At 34.8% G+C, this 13,686-nt stretch overlaps 1 protein-coding gene across 1 annotated transcript; it reads left to right on the top strand.

The window, feature by feature from the left end:
• The first annotated feature begins 4,027 nt into the window (after positions 1-4,027).
• LOC111995781 (uncharacterized) lies at positions 4,028-12,659 on the top strand. The gene is made up of 8 exons (XM_024027712.2): positions 4,028-4,205; positions 6,260-7,419; positions 7,530-7,719; positions 9,971-10,074; positions 10,323-10,425; positions 10,514-10,821; positions 11,572-11,877; positions 11,978-12,659. Exons 2-8 carry the CDS (start codon positions 6,301-6,303, stop codon positions 12,332-12,334), a joined length of 2,487 nt encoding a protein of 828 aa, XP_023883480.2. The 5' UTR covers positions 4,028-4,205; positions 6,260-6,300; the 3' UTR covers positions 12,335-12,659.
• The last annotated feature ends 1,027 nt before the right edge of the window (positions 12,660-13,686 follow it).

Consider the following 13,686-nt stretch of genomic DNA (forward strand, 5'->3'; position numbering starts at 1 on the left):
TGTTTATGCATATTTATGTACGTGTGTATGTTTATATTTATAAACATAAATATATTTATGTACATGTGTATGAGTGTGTATGTGTATGTTTATGTGTGTGTATGTGTATGAGTGTGTATGTGTATATGTATGTTTATGTGTGTTTATGTGTATGTTTATGTTTATGTGTATGTGCATGTGTGTTTATATTTATGTTCATTTATGTTTATGTATGTGTGTATGTTTATGTATGTGTATGTGTATGAGTGTGTGTGTTTATGTGTATGTGTTTATGTTTATGCATATTTATGTACGTGTGTATGTTTATATTTATAAACATAAATATATTTATGTACGTGTGTATGAGTGTGCATGTGTATGTTTATGCTTATATTTATGTTCATTTATGTTTATGTATGTGTGTATGTTTATGTATGTGTATGTGTATGAGTGTGTATGTGTATGTGTATGTTTATGTGTGTGTATGTGTATGTGTATGTTTATGTGTGTGTATGTGTATGTTTATTTAAAACTATTTTTTTTAAATTAATTTTTTTTTAGCATTCACATTTTTCCATATGGGAAAAAAAAAATTCTAATTAAATTATTTGCTTATGTTTTTTTACTTCCTTCCCACCCGATAAATGCCCTCCGTCTTCTTTACCTCTCTCAATTCTCAAAACCCTAAAAGTCTAAAACCAACCAAAGCCATCGCATCACTCCCACCCATGACTGAGCTGTTACCCATCATAGCCATCACAAAATCTCCAATTTCAATGTCATAACAAGTAGGCCTAGTTACCAAAACTTCGAGCTCTAGCCCCAGTTTACGCAGCAAGCAGGTGAGATGTTCTAAGATCATGGCTCCAATCTTTCCCTCTCTCCTAAATATATATATATATATATATTTTTTATGTTCGTTGGTTTTACTTCTTTTTGTTGATTCCTGGACTGAATTACTGTTGTTGCGTAACTAATATTTTGTTTTTCTATTCACTTCTTTTGCTAATTCTGTTGTTGGGTATTGTTTTTGGATTTAATTTTGTGAATTCTTATTTGGGTTCATGCAGGGGCGGCCCTAGACATTTTGGGGCCTAAGGCGAGAACTAAAAATGTATGTGTATGTATATGTGTGTTTATGTATGTGTATGTGTATGAGTGTGTATGTTTATGTGTGTGTATGTGTATGTTTATATTTATGTGTATGTGCATGTGTGTTTATGTTTATGTTCATTTATATTTATGTATGTGTGTATGTTTATGTATGTGTATGTGTATGAGTGTGTATGTGTATGTTTATGTGTATGTGTTTATGTTTATGCATATTTATGTACGTGTGTATGTTTATATTTATAAACATAAATATTTATATGTACGTGTGTATGAGTGTGTATGTGTATGTGTATGTTTATGTGTGTGTATGTGTATGTTTATGTTTATGTTTATGTTCATTTATATTTTTGTATGTGTGTATGTTTATGTATGTGTATGTGTATGTTTATGTGTGTGTATGTGTATGTTTGTTGATCATGGGTTATCTGATTCATCTTCGTCTTCTGACTTCGAATTAGAAGCAGAAGAAATAGAAGAATCAGAAAATGATGCAGTTCCAGAAGTGCAAGAGAATAATGAATGTTGCTCTACCTCATCTGGTTTGTTCATTCTTATTTCAATCTCTCTCTCTCTCTCTCTCTTGATTTTGTGTACGTTTGTTTTTGTTTATGTTCATGTATGTTTATGTGTATGTGTTTATGTTTATGTATGTTTATATTTATAAACATAAATATAAATATAAACACACATACACATAAACGTGCATAAACAAACATTAACAAAAACAAACAAACATAAACACACATACACATAAACACACACACATAAACATACATAGACATAAACACACATACAGACTGAGAAAAATTAAACCCTCATATAGACTGAAAAAAATTGCAAACTAACATCAATCCTCAAACAATTTCGTTAGTTACTTTGGTATGCTAAATCGAGCTTTTATGTGTGTTTGTGTTTATATTTAAGTTTATGTGTGTGTATGTTTACGTTTACGTTTATGTGAGTTTATACGTGTTTATGTGTATATATGTTTATGTTTATGTATATGTATATTTATGTGTATGTGTATATATGTTTATGTGTATTTGTATATGTATGTTTATGTGTGTGTGTGTATGTGTGCTTATGTATGTGTATGTGTATGTATTTATGCGTGCTTATATTTATGTATGTTTATGTGTATGTGTTTATGCGTGCTTATGTATGTGTATGTGTATGTGTAAGTCTCTTTGTCTTTTTCAGATTCAGGTGTAATACCTTGATGCAATTGTAATTAATGGCTGAGATTAAAAGTTGAAAAAATAACTTTCAATCTCAACCATTAAATAAAATATATTAAAGGAGAGTTAAAAAGTTTTAAAAAAAAAGAGTAAAAAATGTAAAAAAAATACCTATGACAGTGCACCTGATCTCAGTCCGTCTTTCTTCTCTCACCATTTTTCTTTTCTTCTTTTTTACGCGGTGCTTTGTTTTTCTTTCTTTTATTTCTCTTTATACGTCGCCTAGACTGACAGGAGAGGAGCGAGCGAAAGCCACGTCAAGAAAGGAAATCGAAGATTGTGCTGCCGAGCCAAAGACTATGAAAATTTCTTCCTCTCAACTCAGACGATCCTCTTAAGTGAAATTGTGGCTCACGAGGCTTCACCGAATTATGGTGTGTGATTTTTGGTTATTTATTTATTTATTTGAGATTATGAAGCAAATAGTTTTTATATTTTGCTTACCCTTTCTATTTTCTGAAAATATTTTTTTGGGAAATACCATTTTTTTTGCTTTGCTTTCAGTCTATCATTCTTGCTTGTGGTATGTGTTTGATTAATTGAATCTAAAATTAGTTCAACAAGATGATTCTTCTTCTAAAATATAATAACAAAACCAGTATATGTTTTTTTAATGGTGGGTTCACTTTCAGTGTTTTCATTTTGTGATTTTGGTTATTTTATGGGTTTTGTACTTTGATTTCGGTGGGTGTGATTTGATTTGTTATTTGGTGGGCTTCTAGGTTTTTGTTGCGATTTGATTTTGGCTAGGTTTTGGCCGTGGTGGTGGTCGTGATTTGATTTTGGCTGGGTTTCGATAGTGGTGCGTGGTTGGAGGTAATGAGCTTGAAAAGCTCCGGCCATGGAGGTTTAGAAGGAGAGCTTGGTGGTTAGCCACAGAGCACGGTGTGACGTGGGTTGAGACAGAGAGAGGATGAGAGGGAAACAGGGGCGACCCTAGACATTTTAGGACTTAAGGCGAGAACTAAAAATATGGCGTTTTTTATACTTATATATTGATTAAATTAATGTTTATTTAATATTTTTATATTATATTTTCATCATTATTTTCATTTTCTTCTAAATTATTTTGAAGTTCATTATCAAGATTTGTTGTATTGCAAAATTGAACATCATTTTCTTCTAAATTTGGTGAATTTCTTGCTCATTTGTGATATTTTCATCTAAATTTTGTGTTATATTTTGTTTATTACTAATAACAAATTTATCCATTGATCCTTTTTGAGACTCAATTAATTTTTCTTTTTTTTTCTTTTTTTTTAAGTTTTTCATATCCAGATGCATATTTTCTAGTAGACATTTCTAATTAAACAATATATTTATAAAGACTAAAATAAAAAATAACTTTCAAGTATAGAGCAAATGAGAAATAGAACCTGATTTATATAAAAATATTTGTTGTAATTTCACTAAACAATAACAAGTTTTTAGCAATCTTAACCTGTATAAATTAAAAAAAAAAAAATTAAGCACAAGCATAACGAAAATTTAAGCACAGCCATAACACTAACACAAGACTTATTAATAAGACCCACTCACCAAAAAAATAAACACAAAGCAAATCCTATCTATAACCAAAAAAAAAAAAAAATGCAAAAAAAAAAAAAAAAAAAAAAGAAAAAAAAAAAAAAACCAAANAGTTACAAAACCAGCCAGGGAGGGCCCAAATAAACAAAGTTATCTTAACTTCTTAACAAATAAAATGGAGTGCCCTAGCTGTGCCCAAATATTTACTATAATTTTATACCTGATTCCTGAGGTGAGGTGAGCAGTTGAGACTTGAGAGAGACGGAGAGCAGAGAATCAGAGAGCGGCTGAGGCTGAACAGTGGAGACTGGAGACTAGAGAGGCGGAGAGCAGAGACTAGAGAGAAAGGTAAAATTTTTAGGGTTTTGAGTGGATTTATTTGTTTTGATTTGTGATTGTTTTGTGGTTAATCTCTTGGACTGGATTTGTAGTTTATCTGGTTGATTTTTGGTTAATGATTTTGTTTAGAACCAATGTTTAATAGGATTTACCAAAATTTTTGTTTTTTTGGTTAAAAGGATGTGCCAGATTATTTTTGTAATTCATTTGAAACTAAATTTGTTTTTCCTCTACTAGCCGGTTCTTTTCTAAAATTTTGGGGCCCCCTTCCACTTGGGGGCCATAGGCAATTGCCTAACTCGCCTAAGGGAAGGGCCGGCCCTGGGTTCATGTGGGTACCGCTTAGAAACTTGATTTTAGTGTTTAGTTTCTTTGTATGCATTGATCTGTGAGCCTTTAAATTCTGGATGTAAATTCGAAATTCATAAGGAATTTTAAATTTTGATTCTTTGAGATTGTGTATGTGAAATTTTAGTGGAAACAGAGCTATGGGTTTGAATTTTTTATGATTCACATGTTAGATATTGGGATTGGTATTGATGGTCTCTGAGATTATCTATTTGAAAGTTTAAGGGATATTGAGAAGTAGGTTTGATTTTTTTAATGATTTATTTCATGATGGGTTTGTGCATTGAGATTAGAGTTTGTGAATTTGGGTCTAATTTAAAAGTGGTCTTGGTCTCAGGTTTTGTTCAAACAGAAAAGATTTATACAAGACACCACTGCTGCATAAGATTGGTTTAACTATCCAGAATAATTTGTGCATCGTGTATCTTAAAGAGCTTAATTGAGATCATAAATAAAACTGCCTTTTTAATATATATGGGAAGACTCATGGGTATCATGGTCATGATTTCAAATCCACTGCTGAAAATTTGTCTTGTTTGTAGAGGTAGTAAGTGATTTCGTTCATTAAAAATTTACGTGTTTAATAGTTATCATCATAGAAAGGGTCAAATTTTAATCCATGTTAGGGCCATTTGATTCACTTTTTGTTTTTGGTTGTTTTAGAGTCAAAGAAAATTGTTTTCTTGGTGTTTAACTTTCTGCATAATTGTGTTCTTATCATGGTCTTAGATGTAGACATGGTTTGAGATTCATGGTTTCGGTTTTAATAATTTGTGAATTTCTTTAATCAAATTCGTGAATCTCAAGTCACTGTGCAAGCAGTTTTTTTTTGTGCAAAGATTGTGTGCTAGATAAATGGATATAGTATCCTTCAAGGTTTTTGTTAAATTTTTATATTTATTTTGGTTGGACCCCAATACTGACTATATTTGTTTCTGTTGATTCACAAATCTCTCTCAACCCGCTCTCTGAATCTCTACCTCAAATTGATAATATTTGATGCCATACTCATCCTGCATAATCATATATAACTGAGTTATATTTTAGATCAAATTACAATTTCAAAAACAAATACAGACAATGGAATTATATCTGTTGCTGTGACTGTGTAAAGGATCAGGGATGCTGTTCACTACACTTAATTTGAAGTAGTGTAGCTCATCTCTTCAAAACTTTTATGGAGGCATAAAAAGACCCCGTTATTTATTACCAGTCCTAGTGTCTCTCACTCAGTCTCAGGCATACCATGTATCATTCCTCCTTTTCATAGAAGGATAATAAGAAGGCATGATGATGGGCTTACTTGGGGTTGCAATTCTTCCTGTGACTGAATTATTTTAAAATTGAGTTTTGAATGTGTTTATATCTATAATTATTTATAGCTATGAATTTAGTTGTTCATGCTCAACCTTTACCATTCTGATGTAAAGAATTATTGTAGTTCTTAGTTTGTATGGATCACATTGTTTGAGTTTTGTGTTTTGGTTTATAATCATTTATTGTTTTCGTAATTTTCTGCGCACTTCGTGTTGTTATCCGATGAATAAAAGTATTCGGGGTGTGCTTTGCTATAAAACTATTTGATTGTTTTCTTTCTAACTTACTTGTTACTTTAATATCACTATTTTCGTTGAATTTTGCTGTTTTTGTTTTTAGGGTTTTACTTGCTGCTATTTCAATTTGGCATTAAATCTGTTTGTTCTTTTGCATTGCAGAGATATAGGCTTGTGATAATTAGTGTGTGTGAGAGATTGGTATGGCTAGGAAGTACAGTAGTGAGTCAAGTGGGCGAGACGAGAGCGAATCATCTGATTATGAGAGAAGAAATAGAGGTAAACGAGATAGGGAATCAGATAGAAGAAGTGGAAAACGTAATGAGAGACGCGATGAGCATGTTGATGATGATGGTGATGATAAGGATAGGGAAAGAGTGAATGAGAGGGACGTTAGGGATAGAGATGGGAGGAGTGGACAGCGTAGTGAACGTGTAGATAGGAAGGAGAGTTCGGAGGAAGAAGATGGTGAGTTGGTAGAGAGGGATGTGGAGAGGCGAGAAGGGGAGAGAAGTCGTAGATATGATGAAGATGATAGGCGAGAAAGGGAGAGAAGTCGTAGATTTGATGAAGATGATAGGCGAGAAAGGGAGAGGGCCCGTCGGTATGAGAGTGAGCATAGACGGAGGGAGAGTGAGGATGGTGGTAGAAGAAGGGATCGACGTGAGCAGCATGGTTCAGAGGAGAATGGTGATGAGAGGGAAGGGCGTAGAAAATCAGAGCGACGAAATGATAGGACTGATGATTATAAGCATAGGAGGCATAGAAGGGAGGATGGTGATAGAGATGATAAGTATAGGAGAGATAAGGAGGAGGTGAATGAACGTGAAAAGGGTAGCCGGGGTTTTAGGGAGAGAGAGGATAGAGATGACAAGGGGTTTGAAGATTCAAAACCTCAGAGACAGCCGAGAGTGCAAGAAGTTGATTTAAATGCTGATAATTCGAAGTTGGGCAAGAGTGGAGGAGTTTACATTCCTCCGTTTAAGTTGGCTCGGATGATGAAAGAGGTTCAAGATAAAAGCAGTGTTGAATATCAGCGGTTGACATGGGATGCCCTTCGGAAGAGTATAAATGGGCTTGTGAACAAGGTTAATGCTGCCAATGTAAAGAATATTATTCCAGAACTCTTCTCGGAGAATTTGATACGGGGAAGGGGGCTATTTTGTCGGTCCTGTATGAAATCGCAGATGGCATCCCCAGGTTTTACAGATGTGTTTGCAGCACTGGTTGCTGTAGTCAACACTAAGTTTCCTGAGGTGGGCGAGCTTCTTTTGAGAAGGATTGTTTTGCAGCTCAAGAGAGCATATAAACGGAACGACAAGGTATGTTTCTGCCTGTTTTTAGTTATTTCATTTGATTTGCTGTTGGATGATGGGAACCTTTTTACACTTGGAAAAAGATTTTGTTCTAATCTGGTTTACTTTTTGTTCAGCCTCAATTACTAGCTGCTGTTAAGTTTATTGCACATTTAGTGAACCAACTAGTGGCTCATGAGATCATAGCCTTGGAACTGCTTACCGTGCTGCTTGAGAATCCAACCGATTCAAGTGTTGAGGTTGCTGTTGGCTTTGTCACAGAGTGTGGATCACTTTTGCAAGATCTCTCACCTAAAGGCTTGCATGGTGGGTATGCTGTTGGAATTGAGTTGCTGTCGTGTATGTGTTTAATATTATATGTGTTTATTAGAGTTTATGCAATTATGAACAATATATTTTTTTTCTATTAGCATCTTCTGCTTTTCTTTCTCATAATAATTGCTTAAAAATATTTTTTTGGCACTTATACTGTCCTTTCGCTTTGTTTATGTAGTTTAATTAATAGATTATTATATAGAAACTGAAAAATTGTAGAAGTAGTTAGAAAATAAGATTCCTCAGTGCATGTTAAGCCATTATGAAGCAAATTATCGTCACCGCCCTAAATCCCTTGAACACTTCATCTATTGATGCTGGATCTAGCATTTGGAGTCTGCTCTTAGAGTGCCATAGTTGCACCTGTATCCTGTACCTTATTTTCTGTCAGATTTCAGATCGTAAATCTTCATCTTGGAAGGTTTAAATCATAATCTTTTTTTTTTTTTTGCTTGGCTAATCATTTTAATCATTTGCATTGAGAGACCAGGATTTATATTGGTTTGGATTTAGCTGCAGTTTTATTCCATCTTTTTTTTCTTTGATAAACTTTTATTCCAGTCCTTAACTCAACTTCATTGACTCTCTGTGCGCGTTCATTTTGTTATAAATGGATTATGCAGTCAATGATTTTGACCATGCCCTAACGTGAAATATCTTGCATTCAATGTAGATCATTCTTTCGAGGTCTTCAATCTTTTATTCGTTATATTTGTGGATATTGTATTTTTGGTTTCTAAGGCTTACACATCTTTTTCTTGCTAAGTTGTACTTGGTGCTAAGTGCTTATAATTTTTAGTAGTTTATTTATTACTAAGTTATCATCTTTTTTATCGTATAGGAAGCCAGGGAGGTATGGTTAGTTAGCCACATTTAGCAATTTCTCTTCTACATTGAATCACATTTTGTACACTAGACATACAGAGGGTTACCAATAAAGCCATCACTTGCCATGGCATTTTGATGGCTTCGTTGGGCCTAGTCACCAACAATTTTGTGACAGTTCTTTGTCTTCAGTAAATAATGGTATCCTTCAATTAAACAGGGAGGACCTGTGGAATTACTTATGTAAGTGAAAAATAATAATAATAATAATAATAATAATAATAATAATAATAATAATAAGTCACTCGGAATGATGTTCCTAAATTCTTAGTGTCAACTCATTTTATATTTTAGGTCGTATTGGTATTTATTGGGTAAAAAAATATTTGTCTAGTTCATTAATGGAATTTCATTAAAGTGGTACATGGGGAATATTCAAAGGAGTAGTCAACCAGAAAATGAGAAAGAAAGGGAAAAGTACACGAAATTAACATCTGAAAAACGAATCATCTAAGACATCCATGATGCTAAGAGTGGAAAAGTTGGCCGGTAGTTGATGTCCGCTTGTAGAAGGCCTTGAGTAATATGAACTTGAGCTGTACCACCAGTATCTCCTTTACTTCAAAAATGTGCATATTCCTCTCCCAAAGGCACCACATATCCCCACTATTGTTTGTCAAAATTCCCCTTCCAAGAGGCTAACAAACTATTATCAAATTAGGCATAACCCAACTAACTTCGGATAGGCAGAATAGCAAAGTCCACAGCTCCTAAGTGATAGGACAGTTCATTAAAAGGGGGGGTTGTAATCGTGCCTAAATGTGGCATGTATCTTGATTTTTTTTTTATAGTATTTTGTAGAATTACTGACAAGAATATAGATTTAAAAAAGTCAAATAAATATTATGATCCCTATTTCAAATCAGATGGGATCAAAACCCTGTGCCTATTCTGATCCCTATCTGATTTGAATTTAATATTGACTGAACCAGTGTTTTCTGACCAGTGAGATGTCTTAGGTTACACTGGGAAGTTGCCATCCTTTGTTATCTGTGATAGCACTAAGTTAACAATTGCCTTGACGATATAGAAACATGGTATCTGGAATAGTGCCACTCATGGCTGTGGCATATATGTAACCTTGGATGGTGGCCTGGTGTTAAATGGTTAGTGTTTGAAAATATTGTTTAGTACTCAAAATTTGTTTACTTATGTAGTACTTATATTATGAAAGACAAGTAGAGAGTTTCTTTTGATTATTTACGTGTTTAGCTATGTCAAACTTTTGGTTCATTATGTTCTATGCTTGGCAATCAATTTTTCCATGAGATTATGTCATTCCTATCCTCTTTCTTTTATTTTTACTGGAATATATTTTAGTTACTGTACAGTGTACTCAAGGTTTACACTTCTACAGGAATATTTGAGCGTTTCCGTGGGATTCTTCATGAAGGTGAAATAGACAAAAGGGTTCAATTTCTGATAGAAGGGCTATTTGCGATAAGAAAAGCCAAGTTTCAGGTATGTTTTTTTTTTTCCCTCCCTTCTTTTTTAGAATTATGGTATGACATACTACTATTAGTGTCCAGGGGTTTGAGGGATATCCCAGTGGTTCCAGAACCTCTTGTGGTGTTTGGGCACTGGGTTTGAACCCCAATCAGCCCCCTCCCCCCTATTTACGTAGCAAAAAAAAAAAGAAAAAGAAAAAGACTATTAATGTCCAAGGATGATTAGAATAAAGATACCCTCTGTGATTTATTCGATTGCAGGGGTACCCAGCTGTTCGTCCAGATCTGGACCTTGTAGAGCAGGAAGATCAGATAACCCATGAGATCTCTCTCCAAGAGGAAATAGATCCAGAGATTGCCCTTGGTATGGCATTATGCTGAGCTGTCTTCTGCTTCTTGATTGTTCTAGCTATGGTTATGTATTGATTTATATTTTTCTTTCTCCTTGTCAGATATATTCAAGCCAGATCCTAATTTCCTTGAGAATGAGAAGCGTTATGAAGAGTTGAAGAAAACCATTTTGGGTGATGAGTCTGAGGATGAAGAAGGTTCAGATGCAGCTTCAGATGATGATGAGGATGATGATGAGGATGAGGATGATGATGAGGAAGAGGATGAGGAGCAGATGAAAATAAGGGATGAAACAGAGACAAATCTTGTAAATCTTCGGAGGACAATCTATCTAACAATTATGTCCAGTGTAGATTTTGAGGAGGCAGGTCATAAGCTCCTGAAAATTAAACTAGAGCCAGGTCAAGAGGTATGTGTTGCAAGCGTTTCCTGATGTTACTGCTGTAAGATCGAAGTCTCCTTATTTAGTATTTCCTTGTTTAAGATGAAGTAGGGAAAGATAGATAAATAATGAATATTTTTTCACAATTTGCTGAGTCTCTGCAAGTTATTGGTACTTGGCTAGGAATCATTATTAGGTAGAGGAACTAGAGCTGGGTTCTGAGTCTCCTGTCCAGCATGAAGACACCCTTTACTCCCCTTTGGTATCAAGTGAATCAATGAACAATGAACGAATAAACAAGATGGATTAGATTCACCATGCATACTCTTAACATTTCAGATTGCTAGATGTTATTACATGACAGTATCAAATTTTTTTTTCTTTATTCTTAGCTTTTGTTTTTTTAACCCCCACCCCCTAAACGATTAGAATTCATTAGTGGTTTCATGTTCTAACTTGCCTTGGTGCTTAGATTATTTCCCTTGGGTACTTCAGTCACTATTAGGGGTGTAGAGAGGCAAGCCACAGAGACCCCAAGCTTAGCTTCTTGCTGCTTAGGCTCAGCTAATTGAGACTTGACAAGGAGTTGAGTTAGGCTAGAAGAATTCGATAACTCCTAAAATTGAATGCTTAAAATAATAAAAGAAAAAATCTTACAATAATACAATTGAAAGCTTAATAATAATAATATATTAGCATAATTTATTTTAAAGAAAAAATCTTGAATCAAATTCTGTATTACTTGAAGACTTATAGTTGTCTTTGTGGCTTATGCAGATGGAGTTGAACATTATGCTCTTGGAATGCTGTAGTCAGGAGAGAACTTACCTCCGGTATTATGGTCTTTTGGGGCAGCGATTCTGCATGATCAACAAAGTTTATCAGGAAAATTTTGACAAATGCTTTGTCCAACAATATTCCATGATTCACCGGCTTGAAACAAATAAGTTGCGTAATGTGGCAAAGTTTTTCGCGCATTTACTTGGCACAGATGCTTTGCCTTGGCATGTTTTAGCCTATATTCGCCTAACGGAGGAGGACACCACTTCTTCATCTCGTATATTTATTAAGATTCTATTCCAGGTATAGAAGCGACATCAATTTTTTTCCCTCTAGTTTTGGTTTCTCCCTAGCATTTCTTCTGGAAGCTGTTGTATTCACTGTTGTGTTGTTTCTGTTGCAGGAATTGTCAGAGCATCTGGGCATCCGTCTGCTGAATGAGCGTCTTAACGATCCCACAATGCAGGATTCCTTTGAATCTATCTTCCCAAGGGATAATCCCAAGAACACACGGTTTTCAATTAATTTCTTCACATCCATTGGACTCGGTGGCATCACTGAAAACCTACGTGAGTACTTGAAGAATATGCCACGCCTTATTATGCAACAAGAGCAAGCAGCATCAGAATCCGAATCAGACGACGAATCTGATAGCTCTGGTAGTTCGGTTACGGGGTCAGCTAGTTCAGAATCAGATCCATCAAGTTCAGATGAGAGTGAAAGGGATGACAGACACAGGAAGCGGAGGAGGAGAGACTAAGGGAATGTTATGATGTGCAATAGATATTAGGGTTTGATGTTTGCCATTTGTAATATTTCGAATCAACTTGTTTTCACATTCTGTAAAATTTTGCATCGACATGAATTTAGCATATACTAATTTTGTCTTTCCTCTCTCGAGTGGGGGAAGGGGCTTAATTTCAGGAACAATGCAACTCTAGAGGCTTATCATTCTACTACTGTTAGTTTTGTGTGTCTTCTTCGAGGTAGTTTATTTTATCCACTTCTCTGGGAGTTTGTATAACTTTTGAGCTTAAATGCGTCAAACATTTTTAATAGTCAATTTACAATACAGTTTGAGAAAATGATCAAATTTGTGCATTTTGCATTTGCCTTCGACTTTCAGGACTTTAATGTTGAGGTAATGCCGTAATAAATACCTCATGAGCAATCCGGACACTGCTTCGACGAGTCTGGATTGCCACGTAAGGTGTTTTTTTGGTAAGTAGTGTGACGATGTGAGTCAGTCCCTTGTAAGATCTGCAGCAAAAACAAAAGGAAAAGGATAAAACTGTTGTAGGAGGGATTGAACATTTTTCAGTTTACTTACAATTTTTTGATATTTGTCACTGTGAAGGAGCTAGGTAATTCCTTTTCCATAGTGCCATTTGGGCCTCTACTACCAGAAGCGAGGAACGAACCTAAGCCCCAGATTGTCCATGGGCTTTTTCTCTTTTTTTTTTTTTTTTTTTTTTTAATGACAAAAAGGGCCAGCAGGTGTGGGCATTTCCTGCGCACCACTTTAACTTATGTGTGTTATGGTGTGCAGCCACGTAGGCACCAATAAAACTTGACATTACTCGAATCTATAGGACTACAACTCTTAGACTTGTAGGTGGCTTGGTTAATGGATCACAAGGGCTTTTTATTATTAGGTCACCTCTCTATATAGTTACTGAGCATTCTCATCAGCTCTTTCAAATATACCCAATGCCAAATATTTGGCATACCAAACACAAAAATGAACATTCATCAGGTATGCTAAATGTGCTAAATTATAGAACATGTTACAGTACGCTCTCATTTTTAAGAGCGTATGGATCCAAATGTCATTTCTGTTTATTGTTTTTTTATTCATCTTTCTCTCTCCTCTCTCATCACTTTATTCCTTTTTTTTTTTTCTCTCCTCTCTCATTCTTCCTCAAACATTCCTATCAACCCATCTCTTCTTTCACTCTTTTTCATTCTCATTGTTGTGGCTTTTCTCTCTTCTGTTCAGCCTCGCCGATCTTTGTTGCTATGGGTGTTTTTTTTTTTTTGATTGTGTGGGTTCAGCAGTGGGTGGCTTCTCTCTTCTGTTCAGCCTCACCGTGCCACCTGATGCCGATCTCT

Source organism: Quercus suber, unplaced genomic scaffold (assembly GCF_002906115.3).
Source record: "Quercus suber isolate HL8 unplaced genomic scaffold, Cork oak 2.0 scaffold_584, whole genome shotgun sequence".
Taxonomy (NCBI): domain Eukaryota; kingdom Viridiplantae; phylum Streptophyta; class Magnoliopsida; order Fagales; family Fagaceae; genus Quercus; species Quercus suber.

What these genes read in the sequence shown, in the direction of transcription:
- LOC111995781 (XM_024027712.2), top strand. Translation starts at nt 6,301, where the DNA reads ATGGCTAGGAAGTACAGTAGTGAGTCAAGTGGGCGAGACGAGAGCGAA. An exon ending in CATATAAACGGAACGACAAG is followed by an intron (nt 7,420 to 7,529) that starts GTATGTTTCTGC and finishes CTTTTTGTTCAG; the next exon opens with CCTCAATTACTAGCTGCTGT. An exon ending in TTATTAAGATTCTATTCCAG is followed by an intron (nt 11,878 to 11,977) that starts GTATAGAAGCGA and finishes TTTCTGTTGCAG; the next exon opens with GAATTGTCAGAGCATCTGGG.